Source organism: Pteronotus mesoamericanus, unplaced genomic scaffold (assembly GCF_021234165.1).
Source record: "Pteronotus mesoamericanus isolate MK-2021 breed Mesoamerican mustached bat unplaced genomic scaffold, CSHL_Meso_final contig_182, whole genome shotgun sequence".
Taxonomy (NCBI): Eukaryota; Metazoa; Chordata; class Mammalia; order Chiroptera; family Mormoopidae; genus Pteronotus; species Pteronotus mesoamericanus.
In genome coordinates, this window is record NW_026555078.1 from 4792973 (window position 1) to 4809312 (window position 16340).

At 54.0% G+C, this 16340-nt stretch overlaps 1 protein-coding gene across 1 annotated transcript in view; it reads right to left on the reverse strand.

The window, feature by feature from the left end:
• RIN3 (Ras and Rab interactor 3) overlaps nt 1-16340 on the reverse strand; it is a 108885-nt gene that overhangs the window by 35278 nt on the left and 57267 nt on the right. Inside the window, exon 4 of the mRNA XM_054567115.1 lies at nt 7618-7690. Coding sequence (XP_054423090.1) covers nt 7618-7690 — 73 coding nt within the window. The remainder of the gene's footprint in view (nt 1-7617; nt 7691-16340) is intronic.

Genomic DNA, 16340 nt, shown 5'->3' on the forward strand with positions numbered 1-16340 from the left:
GGGGCCACAGCTCTTCCCTAGTTTTCCTGGCCTGGGAAGCCCAGGAAGCGTCCATTAAAGGCTCTATTCTGGGTAAAGCGGGCAACCCACCCCTTCCTGCCCTTTGAGCCTTACTACTCCACCCTGAGGTGTGCAGTGAGCACACAGGCAGACATCCCCACTGAGCAAACAGACACCCCCCCCCCGCCGGGAGCACAGAGTCAGACACCTCCAGTGAGAACAGTCAGACATCCCCTCTGAGCACACAGTCAGCCTTCCCTGACCACGCACAGTCAGACAGCCCAATCTGCTGCTGCCTTTGGTCTGAACGGGGAACTGTGCAAGGATCTCTCTGGAGATCACCCAGCGGGAACTCAGAACCCTCTCCTGTTGTTGTGCAGATAGGGAAACTGAGGCCCAGAGAGGGACAGGAATACTCCAGGTCCCACGGCGGGTTGGAGGCAGAGCGGGCTGAGCCCCAGGCCTCCTGACTCCCAGCCCAGCCCTGTCTCCAGGGGCCAGGAAGGGGAGAGTGGCTCTGCGGGACCCCTAGGTTGGATGGTCCCAATCCCACGCCTCGTCCTGGCATTCAAGGCCCATCACAGCCTGACCCTGACCTACCCTTCCCGACCATATCCACCGCTCTGTCCACCTCCCCCCCACACCCCAATTCCACCCTTATGGGTAGGCATTAATACCTTTGTATTAATTGATTAACTCGGGGTCAGAATCCCCTAGGGGAGCTGCTAAACTGCCTATTCCAGATCCACGCCGGGGGTGTCCAGTGCAAGGTCTGGCGGCGGGCCAGGAACGACATCGTTACGCAGCTCTCCGAAGGGACTCTGGTGGACACAGCCTTGGGAGGGAATCACGGCTTGCAAAGGAAGGGTTCTCGATACAAGTAAAAAGTAAGGAGCTCTCTAGGTATGTACACATCTATGTATTTCCTTATAAACTACTAAGTCCTTTAGAAAGCATTCACAAAGGGAGAAAATTTCAAAATGAGGTTTTATTAGGGTAAGTGTTCCAACATCCCCTTGCCCTGCACACACTCTGGTGGGTCAGCCTGCCCACCTTCCAGGGTGCAAACACCCCGCCCTGGAGGCCTCTGTTCTAGCAGGTGCTTTTTCATGCTTTCTGGACCATGACTGCTAGTAAGAAACGTATCTGGCCTCGTGATGCAGCGTACGTAACAGCCACAACTACAACCAGTTTAGCACAAGGCTTGTTCCAGAGACATGAGACACATGATGGTATTTTCTAGTCTAGTTTAATTTTTCATTCAAAAAGAGCCAGGCCCTGGCCAGTGTGGTTCAGCTGGTTGGAGCGTCATCCCATAAACTAAAATGTCACAGGTTCAATTCCCGGTGAGGGCACATGTCTGGGTCATGAGTTTGGTCCCGCTTGGGGATGTGTGAAAGGCAACTGATCGACGTTTCTCTCTCACATCGATGTTTCTCTCCCCTTCTCTCTCCCTCCTCCTTCCTCTCTCTCTCTCAAAGCAATGACAAAAAGGTCCTCGGATGAGGAGGATTACAAAAAGAGAGAGAGACTGTATGATCCATTCAGCTGACTTGAGGACCCCCTCTGGGTGCTTCCTGATGTCAACAACCAATCCACCGGACACCAGCGAGGTGTCCCACAGGTAATTTCTGTGCTGACACTACCTGCCTGGGGTTAGCACTGGCCGATCTCTTTTCCCTCAGATTGTCAAATGAAAAAACGACAACAGCCAACACAGCGGTAGCTGTCCTGTGTGAATGTCTTATCTTGGATCGCAGCCATACGGGCCATACGAGTTGCATCATATTGGCCACATCACATACAGTTGCGTCTGATGGGTGAATTCTTGGTACCAGAAATCCTTATATGCAAGTATAGGCACCTAATTTTTTAAAAAAGCCACTTTAGAGCAAAAAGGGTTGGTAACTGCAATTATTATTTTTGTAAATCAAAGTTACACCTATATTTCTTGTCAGATCAGCAAAAAAAAATGGAAGTGTTTGGCGCGCCACAGAATTCTAGTGACTAGTTTACGTGTGCTATGGGATGGAGAAGGTTGAAAACCTCTGCTCCAGTCACTGGGCGTTCCTGGTGATCAGCACCACCTTGAGGTTAGCGAGGGGCCCTACCTGTGTCACCTCTTAGCATAAACTCAGGTGGGACAGGGTCATGAATGATGAAAGACACCCCATCACTCAGGAAGTCCCGAGGCTATAGGAGCTCCGCGTCAGGAGCCCGGACAGAGACCGCACCTCCTAATGCACTGTGGCCCGCCGGCTGAAGAACACCGCACACCATGGGTGTCATCTCACAAATTCTTCGGTGCAGGATAGTTTTATCCCCGCCCCCCACTCCCCCCGCCCCACCAAGGGCCTTGGCATCTCCCTAGGTCCTGGCAAGTTTCGGGATGATCTGGGGAGCACGTCTAAGATGTGAGACCAGGACTAGGGGAGCAGTATCTGAACACCCTTGATGCCCACGGTCCCCTCAGCTCCATCTTCTTGCAGAACCCAGGTGACTTTTATGGTTTTGAAAGTCAACTACTGTAGTCCTGGCTGGTGTGGCTCAGTGGACTGAGTGCTGGTCTGTGAACTGAAAGGTCGCCGGTTTGATTCCCAGTCAGGGCACATGCCTGGGTTGTGGGCCAGGCCCCCAGTTGGGGGTGTGCGAGAGGCAGCAGAGAGATGTCTCTCGCATATCAATGTCTCCTTCCTCTCTTTCTCCCCCTCTTCTCCTCTAAAAATAAATAAAACCTAAAAAAAAAATCACTAAAGTGGGAAGAGAATGAATTCATTGGATGTTTTTTTTTGTTTGTTTTTAAGTGAGAGAGAGAGAGGGAGAAAGAGAAAACCAGCATGAACCTTAGAATCCATAGACCCAGCTCACACCCTAGCTCTGCCATTCCTCGCATGATGTCATTTTTACTTTCTGGTGTGGCAGTGGGCACGTGAGGCCTTCTCATGGGGTTGTTTTGAGAATCAGGTGAGCTGGGGGGTAGGAAGTGCATGGCACTGGCCTGCGTTTAGAGGCAGCTGGTGTTTCCTCCTCCCCCTCCCCCTGATCCCCTCCCCGGAGCACAGGCCACGGCTCTCCTCAGGCCTCTGAGGCGCCTTCCCTCTGCCCAGCCCCCCAGGACCAACCAGGCTCAACACAGTGGCTCCTGGCTCAGGTGGCAGGGGAGGCAGCTCCAGACAGTGATAACAGCTTTCTTCAAGGGCAAAGAGGACCAGCCCGCCACCTGTTCCTCCTGCCAGGAGGACGGCGGCAGCTTCGGCACAACACTTAGTGTCTGGAAGCTGCCTAGAGAGGGCAGACCCAAGGGGTTCCTTCCTTCCTCATTTTGCTTAACTGCACCCCCTTCATGAGGCTCTGGACGCCCAAGCCTAACATGTGCCGAGGGTAAGGCCTCACGAATACTGCAAGGGGCCCAGCGGAGACCTGTGGCATAGTCAGTGCTCCAGCCACAGTCAAGGGCGTCCGCCCTCCTGTAGCCCAGGATGGGGGCCCTGGCACCACCCCCACGCCTTCCGCAGCGGCGGGCCCAGCCCTCTGGCTCCCCCCCAGCGGCCTGGGCAGGGGCCTCCCTCCACACGAAAGCTGCAGTGCCCGCTGCTCTCCACCCTCGCCTTGTTTCAGTCCCTCCGCCTGCGCGGCCACCTGCTGTCTGACTGTGAGCAGCGGCTCGCACACCTGCAGAAGGAAGTCCCCATCGCTCCTGGGCACGGCGTTCGAGGCCTTCCAAGCATCTTACCTCCCACCCATGTGTCCAGTTCCCCCACGAAACCCTCCTGAGCTTTCGCACTGCCAGGCCTTCGCCCATGCCATTTCCTCCACCTAGAATTCCCTTCCCACCCTTCTCTGCAGGGCCTCCAAGGTCACCTCTTCCACCATGAGGGCCCAGACCCTCGCGTCTATGGGGGGCAGGGCTCAAGGGGAGCGGTTCACACATCACCCTCTGGCCTCAGGCCTTGCGCACTGTGCCAGGCATCAGCAGCGGCTGCAGGAGTAGACGTGTGTTAGCTCGGGTGGGGCTCAACATTTAGCCATGTGACCTGAGGCAGGTCAGACCTCACTTTTCTCATCTGCAGCAGCAACAAGAAGATGATTGATCACATCTGGAGCGCTCGGTGCCTGGCGCTCTGCTAAGCCCCTTAGAGGGATCTTCGTGTCTGATGCTGAGCACACCCCGGGGGCGGGGTCACCTGCCGATCAGCGGGTCTGAGATGAGAACAGCTCCCCTCAGGATGGCTGTAGGCTTAGAAAGGACTCCGTTGGCGGCTCGCCCCTTCTCTCTCAAAGCCTGATTCAACACAGATGCCCTGTCACAGCCCCTGCCCCACCCAGACCCCCCGGACATCTTTACCAGCTCCATGCACAGCCTCTGCGGGGTCTGCTCCTGAGGGCTGGCACCTGTGACCCTCAGGGGGTTGTCCTGCACGCCAGAGCCTCCCGGCCTGCCCTGCTGGCCCCAGGATGCCTGGCTGGCTGGCTTGGGGGTTCTAAAGCCCAGGCCTTGAGGTCCACTTTATGCCCCAGAGCTGCTGGCGGGATCAGCTGAGCCTGGGCTTCTCTCCTGTCCCCTTCCTCCCTGCTGCTTTCTCCTTTAGTGTCATGTGCCCATGAACCCTCTTCTCAAAGTCTGCCCTCAGAGACCCCTGCTAAGCGATGACCATCCCTTGCCTAGAAGCAGTTTGCAAATGCTGGTTTGCAGACAGGTTCACACTAAACGCAGGCGCCAAGTGTCATGTAATTATAAATACAGAGTCCTGCTTCCTGCCCCAGGCCCACTGGGTCAGAATCTCCGGGGGAACCCCAGGAGCCAGCGCTTTTTACCAGCTGTAGTAGCCCCACCAGCCTAGTGTCCAGCCTGGAGCATCAGGGTTCACATTAGGTGTGGGGTGAGCACCTGACAGAGCCTGCGCCCTCCTCTACCAGGTCGGGGTGGGAGGGGAGCACGCGCTCCCCATGAGTGCTCAGTGGAGAAAGACAGGGCCTCCTGCTCTGCTGGAGCTCTCATCACGTCGCTTGCCCGTGTCAGGCTGGTCCCGGCGACTGCAGGGAAGGTGCCCGACGTCCAGGCAGCCGGCCCAAGCCACGGGGCCCGCTGGGTAGCAGCAGGCTCTGCGAAGGAGGCGGGGTGGGCTGGGCGGCAGTGCAGCGCGGCACTGAGGACGCAGGCCTCAGAGCCAGGACTGGCGTCTGTCACCCGAGGGTTTTGCATCGGTCACACGGCCCGTCTGTGTGAGGCCCCACAGGAGATGGCCCACGGGCCCCGGAGAGGCTCGGTGCGCTTCCCGCTGCCCCTGGGGCCTGCGTCTACAGGAGCCTACGGGGCAGGGTGGGACTGGCTCGGCCAAAAAGTCCATATGGTTTTTCTCCTTAAAATAAAAGATACCTTTTTCATTTTCACCAATAATGCTATTGATTTGGATATTTTGACTATGTCGGCTGTCTCCTGCCTGGTAGAACACTGATTTTTTCAATTTAACCTCAAACTGATTTTTTACATTTGATCCACTTAAAGGTGATCTCCCCAACCTTGGAGCTTCGTCCAGTGAGAAACCTCCAACACGAAACTTTGCACACCACTTTTGACACGTTTGATCAGTCACAGCATCTTCTCCATACACTGCACTAATCTTTTTTTATTCATTTCAGTTGCGTTTTTACCTTTCTTGAAATAATAAAGCACAGTACACTGCAAACGTGTGTTTTCTTCCATCTTCAATATTAAAATGGCTCACAAAAATTCACCAATTTCAATATTTTAAAAAAATGCACGCTGATATGACAGCTGTGACAATACAGTCTAATAAAATCGTTTCAAATGAAGTTAAAAGACAACTAAGTGTTACTAGAGCCACTTTATGGAAAAAAACCAAACGAACTTTTTGGCCAAACCAATAGACCTCTAGACCCACAGCGCCCTCGCACTCCGACGCTCCATCTTGGCTGCCGCTCCTTGACAGACGGGGCCGCTGGGGCGGGGGAAGGATGGCGACTGGCCCAAGGTCGCCCAGCTCGGGAGCGAGCCTCCCTCGCCCAGCCTGGGGCTCTTCCGCCCACAGCGCCTCCCTCCTCAGAGGCGGCTTTGGAGCGGATGATGCCTCCTACCCCCGAATATAGGAGCACCAGGCTCTGTGCCCTGTGACCTCCCTGTGGGTCCCTGGGTGCTCGAGGGCGGGTGGACGGGCGCCTGCTTTTCTGGAATGTGGAGAAAAAGCAGTCGCAGGAGGAGAGGCTGGGGGACGACAGGGGTGAGCCTGTCAGTGGGACCACGGCCCCAGGCCGCCCTGAGCACACGCAGTTGGCACCCCAGCACGCCCTCCAACAGCCCAGCCCATGGAATCAACCGAGCGCCTACTAGGTGTCAGGCAGTGTGTGGCCTCTGTATCCTATTTCCTCCTCCAATGGCTCTGGACTGGGTGTTAGTTCTGTTTGACATAAGGGGCTGAGACTCAGAGAGAGGGAGGCACTAGCTCAAGTTCGGGGCTGTGCCACCGTCTTTGTTCATTCACTCGCTCACCCGTTCACAGGACCCGAAATGTGTCAAACATGATGCCGGGCACCTGCTACTAAGGCAAGAACTTCAAAGAACAGGAAAGGCCTGTCTCCCAAGAGCTGGACATGCCATAATTTACTAGGCGCCGGGCCTCTGGTGCTTTGCCTTGTGGGCCTTGGAGGGGACATGCTAGGCCACCAGAATTACTGCAGGATGTGCACAGTGAACCTCGGAGCTTGAACTATTTTGCATCTCCACTCTGCCATTTACCAGCTGTGCGGCCTTGAGCAAGTTACTGCTCTCAGTCTTAGTTCCTTCATCCATAACATGGGAATGACAAGAGCACAAGCCTTGTGCAACTGTTTGCGAGATTTGAAATACCGGGTATAAGGACTCTCCGTGCTGGGTACCTGAGAAGCCCTCAGCAGGCAGCAGCCGCTGGCAGCTATTATCAGCCCCACCGTTTCTACCCAGAGGGCCCAGCAGGGTCCCGGCGGTGGGAGTGGTCGTCTGGGTGGAGTGTGGTTTTCCCCAGAGGCAGCAAGGACGGGGTTTTTGACGCGGACAGAAGTGGGCCTGGAGCCCTGGGTCCCAAGACACCTGCCCAGCCTCTAGACGGCCCTCCCTCATCAAGGCGCTGTAGCTTGAGTCATCAGTGTCTGGCACTGAAATGTATTTTTAAAGTCCTGCTGACCTGCAACTGGTTCTGAATAAACAGCAGCTCTGTGCGTGGTTACCAGACACCCACTCCACCCAGCAGCTGCGCAGCAGTCACACGCACCCTCGCGCGAAGGGTAGCAGCCCTTCCTGCTGCCCCTACAGGAAGTCCTTTCTATACCCTCTCCACGGGTGCGCCTGCCCTGGAAGCGGGGACATGGGGAGCTAAGGTGCTGGGCAGTAAGCCGGTGAGCAGGTGGTCGTGAGGTAAGGTCCTTACCGGCAGCTCTAAGAAAGCTGCAGAACTAACACCACCCTGCATGGTTACCAGGGCAAAGCCGGGACTGTCCCCTCTCTGCATCCTGTGGGCTGCACCCTTCCCCCGGGAGCTTCCCTGGGACTCCCCACCCCCACCCCACATTGCAAGGACATCTGTTACAATCAGACATCCTCCTGGGCGCGCCAGGTCTACTCACCTACTGACACAGTAGAACGCGATCAGTCTGAAGATGTCCTCAAACACAAGAACTGAGCCTTCCAGGTACAATACTGAGGAGAGATGACAAAGGCCTTGGATGAGTTTCCCTGTCAGAGGGAAGGAGGGTCCCTGAGTTCACTACCGCATTGCCTGGCCGGGCGGAGCCATGTACACAGCAGCTGCCAACTGGACCAGCAGGTACTGAGAAATGAACTTCTACGGCAACGACTTTCAACCTTTTGCATCTCCTGGCACATAAACTAATGACTAAAATTCTGCGCTGCACCAAAAACATTACATTTTGCTGATGTGACCAAAAAAAAAAAAAAAAGTTTAATATTGATTCATTCACACCAGATGGCTATTTTTGTGTTTGTTGTCATCTTTTTGTAAAAAAGATTTGTAAAATTTATTTTTAGAGAGAAAGGGAGGGAGGAAATAAAAGAGGGAGGGAAACATTTATGTAAGAGAGAAAACATCTATTTTTGAGGGAAACATGAATCAGTTGGCTCTTGCGTGCCCCCGACCGGAGACCTGACCCACAACCCAAGCATGTGCCCTGACTGGGACTAGAACCGGTGACCTTTCAGTCTGTGGAACGAGCCCAACCCACTGAGCCACACCTGTCAGGGCTGATGTCATTTTTTTATTTGACAATGTAAGTGAAAGAAGTCAGTGCCGCTGACTAAATAGTCAGGTATTGATTGCATGTTTTGAAAACTCTTGGGGCGCGCCGGCTGAAAATCGTGGCTCTATGGCATTAATCTGCAATAATCTAGGGTGGCGATTTATAGCAGCTGGTGTTGCCTGAACTAATACACATCATTCTGGGCAAAATAACACAGAAGGCTCTAGGATGTGAAAGCAGAACAAAACATGTACTAGATCTGGGTCATCCCAACCGGGCAATTCTGAGGGCTGAGGGGGCGGTGGCGGAGGGAATGCTGCCCTGTCCTGCCTCAGCCTCGGGGCAGGGGGTGGGGGGCACTGACCTGGGGCCACCGGCCTTTCACCCAGGAGCACCTACCAGGACCTCACTTGATGTGCCTGCGTGGTAACCATGGGCAAGGTTGCCCCTGATGTTTTCTAGCTCTGACAAGAAGAGGGCTCAAAGCGTGTGCCCAGGCTCCCATCCCAGGGTGGGCACGGCTCTTCAGGCCGGCAGCATGCCAGGATGTGGCAGCAGGGGGTGCGCTGACCGGAGACTGTGGCCCAATGCCACGCCCTGCTTTGGACCCTCAGGGCAAGGGGCGCAGAGAAGCTGAGCCAGGTGCTCACCAGTGGTCTCGGGGCCACCCACCCCCATGACTCCAGACTCTCACCCCGGGACTTCATGTGCCAAGCAGGGATGCTCCCTGCCCTCGGGACCCCACAGCGAACTTCCTCAGGCATCAGAGGGGCTGAGAAACATGTGAGCCGCACGCTTCAGCTCCAATTTCCTGAGGGTCTTCTAGAAGCATTAGTGTGGAGGGGGGAAGGCAGGGCCCGGTCCAGGTGTGGCTCTGACCCTGGGGTCAGCAATGTGACTCTGGGTGCGCCCCTCCCCCCTCCCAGCACTTCAGTTCCTCCACCTGCAAAGGGAAGGAGCCCTTCGGACCCTGAACACACAGGCATCCAGGTGGCATGAGCTAGTCGTCCCGTTTTCCAAGCCTAGGACAGCATTTCACCGCCCCGGTGGTCTGCGAAATGGGTACAGGTAATACAAAACCAAGAGGTTTTGTTCTAACAGCTTTGTTTTTATATTCATCTTCTTTCCATAGACTGGACACTGTTCTAAACAGTTAACATGATTTTTAAAATAAGTTTACATTCATCATCTATTTATGGCAGAGAGGTCATGGTTTCCCATTAGGATAGGTACAAGAACTTTAATAGGGCATTTGAAGAGAGACATTAAGTAGATCACAGTACGGGAGGTACCCCGAAGATGCCTACAAATGACTGGTTTGAGAAACAGGCCGCGGAATCAGCAGCCTCTGTGAATTAGTAGCGGTGGGCGGCCCACAGCGCCATCTAGTGCTGGCACTTGGTACATCGCCAACTCGGCTTAGCACCAGCCAAGGGAGCCTGGGGCCAGCAAGAGGGAAGAGACAGTTCCATCTGTAAGACAGGAACATGATGGCCCTTCCGCAGGAATCCCTCAAGGGGGCTACTGGTGGTGCCACAGAAAGCCCTAGCCTCCCCCACCAGACGGGCGTGCTCAACCATTTGCAGCTTCTCTTCGTCATGGAGACATGGCCTGGCCCTTGCACAACATAGATGAACGCTTAGAGATGAAGTCAGCCACTCCCTCTTCCGTGCCCCCTGGCACTTTATATAAAGCCCGTGCTTCTTGTAGACTTCTCCACCGGCTGTTTGCTGGGCAGCTCCTCGAGCTCAGGCACGAGGGCGCATTCATTTTTGTATGGAGGGCAGGCAGCACCGTTCTAGACACAGTGGCCAATCACCTTTTTACTGTCAAAACGGCAGATTTTTTAAATCACAAGCAAGGGCCAAGGCTTGTGTTTGTTTCCTTAGACCTCTCCTGCCCCTGCGCCTGCCCCAGCCCCAGCCAGCTGCCCCCACCTGCCCTATCCTGACGGTGGGAACGGCTCCCTCCACACCGAGGGCCCCCCCGGGGGCTCCCGCGTGCCAGGCCCAGGGCCTGGCCCCAGCTTCGGCCTCCCTCAGCAGCCAGCAGAGCCACTGGATCGTACACCTCACATGGGTGAATTAACAGTATAGGATCTGAATACATCTCCACACAGCCGTTATTAAGAAAAGATGCACCCCAAGTAGACAATTTCACTGCCTGTATGAAGTTTTTCTGGGATTTTTATAATGAGCATCTACGAGTTCTGTAAGCAGAGAAACTGTAAAGACTCCCTACATTTTCCTCTCATTTTCCCAAGTTCTCTGTAAACGTTTCTCTAAAGCTGCTCACAGCCTTGCTGGGCACAGCCGACAAGCTCCCACGCCACCCACCCATGTTGCCCCTAACCCTCCCCCCGCTCAGCTGCCCACAAGCCACCTGCATTCAGGCTACTCTGCCCTTGGCAGCAGCTCACGGCAGGGACCCAGCCAGCCGGCTCCTCCCAACAAAGATGCCAGGGCCCACGCGTCACCTTTGAAAAGTTCAAGCAGTGACCCCTCCGCTGCGTGCGGTCTCCAGGGTCCCTCAGCAGAAACCTTGGTGGGGACACGCCAGACCCTGTCTAACCACTTCTTCCAAAGAGTGAGGAGAGAAATGGGTACCATCCGGCAGCATCTGGCTTGTCCCGAGGTGACAAGCGGTGACAACAACAGGACTCTGCCTCCACTTAGAGAAGAGGAAGACTTTCACATTATGACTCACGATCAAGGCTCAGTGGGGGCACACATGCCGGAACGGCTTCGGGCATTTACAATCCCAGTCAAAAGGAAATATCCACAAAAACTTGAAAGCTAGTAGATTGAGTGATAAAATCTCATCTTACCACTCAATGGAATGACTGAACTGCCAGGGACAGGGACTGTGTCTCTCTTGTTCTTCATGGTTAGCCGAGCACCAGGCACAGTGCTTTGCATGCTGGCTCTGAAATGTTTGTTTGTTTCCCTACAGAATGTTTTATTTTGGAATACTTGCAGATGCACAAGAAGTTGCAGAGATGTGCAGGGAAGTGCTGGGCACCCTTCACCCAGTTTTACGCGGGCTCACGTGTGGGCGTGTGTTTGCACAGTACTATGAATTGTATCCTGTGTGTAGCTGCCTGTAATCCCCACCACAATCAAGATACTTCACTGGGCCCTCACCACAAGGCTCCCCCTGCTCCCCCTTTTTAGCCACAGCCTCCCTTCCCTCCGCCTCTAAGGCTGGTGGCCACTAATCTGCTCCCCATCTCTATGGTGATGCTATTTCACGACTATCTTATCAATGGAATCACGCAGTATACGATCCTTTGAGACAGGCTTTTTTCACCCGGCACAGTTTCCTTGGGGACCACGCAGGCTGCTCACTGGGCCAATCGCCCGCTCCTTTTTAGTGCTGGGTGGTGGCCCACGGTTTGGGGGTAGCACTGTTTGCCTGACTCTTCACCCACGGAAGGGCACCCGGGGGAGTTCCAGTGTTGAGCGATCACACACGAAGCTACGATGAGCATCTGTGTACGAGTTCCTCCAGGAAAGTATGCTCTCCCCTTTTTGGCACCTGTGCCCGTGAGTGCTAGGGCTGGGTCATATGGCAAGTCCATCAAAGGAACTGCCCACCTGCTCCCCAGGGTGGCCACGCCATTCTAGGGTCCCACCAGCAGCGTGGGTGTGGTCCATTTCTCCCACGCTACTTTTCATTTTCGCCACCTGTCGGTGTAGGTGTAGAGTGACATGTCATTATGACTTTGATTTGAATTCCTCTAGTTTGGATTTTGAAAAGATGTTCAGCATCTTTTCAGGTGGTTATTTATTATCTGCATATCTATCCTCCTTGGTGAAATGTCTATTGATATCTTTTGCCAATTTTTTAATTAGATTTTTAAAAAATGTTGAGGTTTTCTTAAAATTGTTTTATTAAGATATTCACATACCAGCCCTGGCTGGTATGGCTCAGTTGGTTGGTGCGTTGTCCTGTAAACGGCAAAGTTGAGTGTTCAATTCCTGGTCAGGGCACATACTGAGGTTGCGGGTTTAGTCCCTGGTTGCAGGGCATACAGGAGGAAACTATCAATTATTTCTCTCCCCCTCTCTTTCCTTCCCTTCCCCTCTCTCTAAGCAAGTCCTCAGGAAAGGATAGGAAAAAAAAAAAGATATTCACATACCATATAATTCACCAACTTAAAGTGCCTAATAGATGGTCTTACTCTGAGATTCACAGAGTTGTACAACAGTTGCCATTGTCAATTGTAGAATATTTTCATCATCCCCCAAAGAAACCCCAGACCCATTAGCAGTCACTTTCCATCCCTTCCTCCTCCTAACTTCTGGTAACCACTTATTTACCTTCTGTCCCTATGCATTTGCCTACTCTGGACAGTTGACATAAATGGAATCACAATATGTGGTCCTCTGTGTCTGGCTTCTTTCGCTCAGCATAATATTTTCAATGTTGGTCCACACTGTAGCGTGGGTCAGTCCTTCACTCCTCTTTATGGCTGAACAATATTCTATTGTATGGATGGACCACCTTTCGTTTATTCACTCATCATTGATGGCTTTGGGTTGTTTCCACTTTTAGGCTGCTACAGGTAATGCTGATGAAATCAGTATGCAAGTTTTTGTGAGGACCTATGTTTTCATTTCTCTTGGGTATACACCTAGAAGCGCAATTGCTGGGTCGTCTGGTACCGCCCGGTGGCTGTGAGCGCTGGTTTGCAGTGGTTCTGACTTGCATTCCTCTGTGACTGCTGATGTTGAGCATCTCCACATGTGCTAACTGGCTACTTGTGTAGATTCTTTGGAAAGATGTTCATTCCAATCCTTTTCCCATTTTTAATTGGGTTGTTTTTAATGTGGAGTTTTGAGAGTTCTTTTCTAGATATGAGGCCTTTGTCAGTTGTGTGATTTGCAATTATTTTCTCCCAGTCTGTAATTTGTCTTTTCATTCTCTTTATAGGGTCTTTCAAACATTTAGGAATAAAGGAAATGAATGCTGTCCAAGTGTTTGCAAAATAATAAGCACTCAACTGGAGCTGTATAAAGGAGTCGACAGGGCTCTTTCCAACCCGTTATATGTAACAGTTAACCTTTATTTGTACGTGGCAGAATCTAGTGTTACAATTAATGCATAGTGGGTCTTTAGCCAGTTACTACTCTAATCTAGGCCGAAGTCCCCTCTGCAATCTTACTGATACCATGAACTCCCTTAACAGACAATTTAATCATGGACGGTGCAAAGGTAAACTTCAGACATGCCTGGTTTTAATCGCCAGTTGCCAGTGACTGAGGTGAGCGAAGCTGACGAATGGAAACCTTCCTACGTCATGTTCACTCTGAGCAGAGAACCTACTGACATCGGCCAGGTGCCATCAGGGGGGGTCTGACTCGTCTTTGCTAAAATGAAGGATGAGCATCTGTTCGCCTGCACCTGACCCCGAATTGCAAAGTGAGGTTACCTCACCGAGGGTTACTAAGGCTGCACAGTGAAGGTTGACTGGAGAAACAAAACCCCAGTCTCTCCCATTAGCAGACGGCTGTGTTGACCCAAGGGATCGCTGTTCAAACGCATTCCGGGGGACAACAGTTGTTACTAAATTTCCTGCTATGAACCAACTTTCAAGGGCTGGGCCAGAGTTACTCTTTGGCCAGAACACTTCCATAATGTCGTCATTCATTGACAAATATTTACTGTTTTCCTAGTGTGTAGAAATAAAGGGGAAATGGACAGAAACGGAGAGGAAGCCTGACAGGTTGACGCGTGACAGGGGATTGGCTGTGGTCTGGCCGCAGGACCCTCCGGAGCTAACTCCCTGAGGGCTGGGGATGCTCTTTTGATGATGGAACATTCGCTGGGGGGAGGGTGAGAGAGGCATTCACTGATTCCATGCAAGAGGAAAGCTTGCGTGTAGCCAGGCCTCCATACGCCCGTTTAGGAATTAGCAGTGAACTGCCCCAGGAGGCAAGTGTCCCCAAGGGTTGCAGGAAGGACCCTGTGTTGGCAGGACAGGCAGTCTTGGACCTCTCCAAGGGCCTACCTTTGCAGAGAAAAGGCCATCACACCTGGCTTGGGGGGTAGGGGAGGGATTGGTGGGTCCAGGAAGCGGCTCTGAGCCAAGCCTGGCGTGACACTGCTGAGCTGACCTTCCCCGAAGCCTGGTGCCCAGAACGGCTTGGAAGGCCGGGCCTAATGGATTCTGATCCCCCTCCTGAAAGGGGTACTAGATCACCAAGCTGGTCCCTGACAAGATGCCAGGAGCGGGACCAGAGGCGAGGGAGTGGTTCACAGCTGGCGGCAGTGGGGAGGCAGGGCCAAGTCCGCTTTCCCATGTGTCCCTCCCACCTCCTGGGCTCCTGCCCCACTTGGAAGGTCACAGTGGCCTTTTCCTTGGCAGGACCCCCTGCTACCCAGCAACACCACAGTTGCCATGGGAACCACCACCTGGGCAGTTTGTGGCTGAGATGGAAAAAGGCCTGTTTGCTACCACCATCAGGCCTATCCAAAGGCGCAACTTTTTGTAGCAGATGAGAGCTACTTCCCTGTTCCTAGGAGTAAACATGGGGAGAGAAGCCATTTCTTGGGAGTCCAGGGGACCCCGTGACTTCCTACCTCTGGCCTCCAGGTTCTTGGCCTCACCAAAGGGATGGGGGAGCACACTCTCCCTGCCTGAAGGAAAGGGGCTGAGGGACTTGGGCTTCAGCCATCGCTGCCAGGAGAAGCGAGACATCCACAGAGCCTGTGCAGGGCAGCAGGCCTCCTGTGCTGTCTGGGCAGACTTGCTGCCCAGCCACACAAGGGCTGGGATGCAGACGGGGCAAGCTCTTGTCCCTCCAGCAAAGCGCCAACCTGGACAGGAGGGACCAGGGGTGGGTCGCTGGCTCCACTCACCACACGTCCTGAGACCAAAGACCTCAACTCAGGCACTTGCTCCGTGTGCCCCATGAAGGCAGGAGTGACCGAGGCCCTCCTGGGCCGCCACCTCCTCCTGCAAGGGCTGGAGTGGCACCTCCCAGAGGGGCTCCAAGTGAAAAGATAACCCAGAGGTCTGGAGGTCTGTAGGGGGTGGGGAGTAGAGGGCAGGGGGTAAGTTATGGTTCAGGTTAGAGAGAGAACACCGATTCAAAAATGTGCTGAATCAGTTCCCTTCTCTCTCCCTGGCTGTTCCTGGCAGTCCAGGGTGGGCGCCTTGGCCTCTGGTTCGCTGGCTGGCCCTGGGGTCCCTCCGCTGTCTGCCTGCCGGCCTGCCGGAGCCTCTCTGGGGAAAGGCACATCCCCGCTCCGGCCCTGAAGTGCCGTCCCCACCTTCCTCTCTGCACCGGCCATGCGCCCCTGGGGCAGGAGGAGCTGCAGGACCTCCCATGCAGAGTGGGGGCCCAGTAAGCCTCTGCCCGAGGCACCTTGAGGCTGATGGAAAAGGGACAGGGCAGGACCTGGCCTCTGTGGTCAGGGGTCCACGCAGGGGGCAGCTTACAAATGCTCCCGGTGCCCTGCTGCAGGGTCTGGCTGCGGAGCAGGGAAGTGCCTCGTTCTCCAGGAGGCTGCAGCCCTGTGCTAGCTGCACAAGACAGGTGGAATGCCCGCTGGACCTCACCCCCACGCGGCTCTCCTACCAGGCGCCTCGGGGCGGTGCCCAGGCTGCGCAGCTGCCTTGGGAGCCCTGGGTAGGAGTCCCAGCCCCCTCTGCTGGTGGTGGTTGGCATGAGGCACAATCACCTCTTGATTACATCTTAAGATTTTTAGGATGCTAAAGGCACCACAATGACTTTTTGCTGAGTTCTACACTCCATGTTTCCTCAGACTAGAGATCAACCATGCCCAAGTGTCCCTCCCAGTGAGCAGGAAACCACTGGAAGCCAGAACCAAAGGGACCCTAGAGACAGTTCCCACCTCCCACCTCCCCCATTGCACAGATGGGAAAACTGAGGTCCAGGGAAGGTGCATCATGGTCCGGGAGAGGGTCAGCCTGGGTGCTTTCCAGAGCTTGACTGGTGCTCTCTGGAATCCAGATTCTGATTGCTGTTGTTCTGCCCCTTCTCCCAACTTCCCTGCACGGGGTTTGAGGCTCTTGATTAATAACGGTGGGTTCCTATTTTCTAGGTTTCAATAACATTAATAGC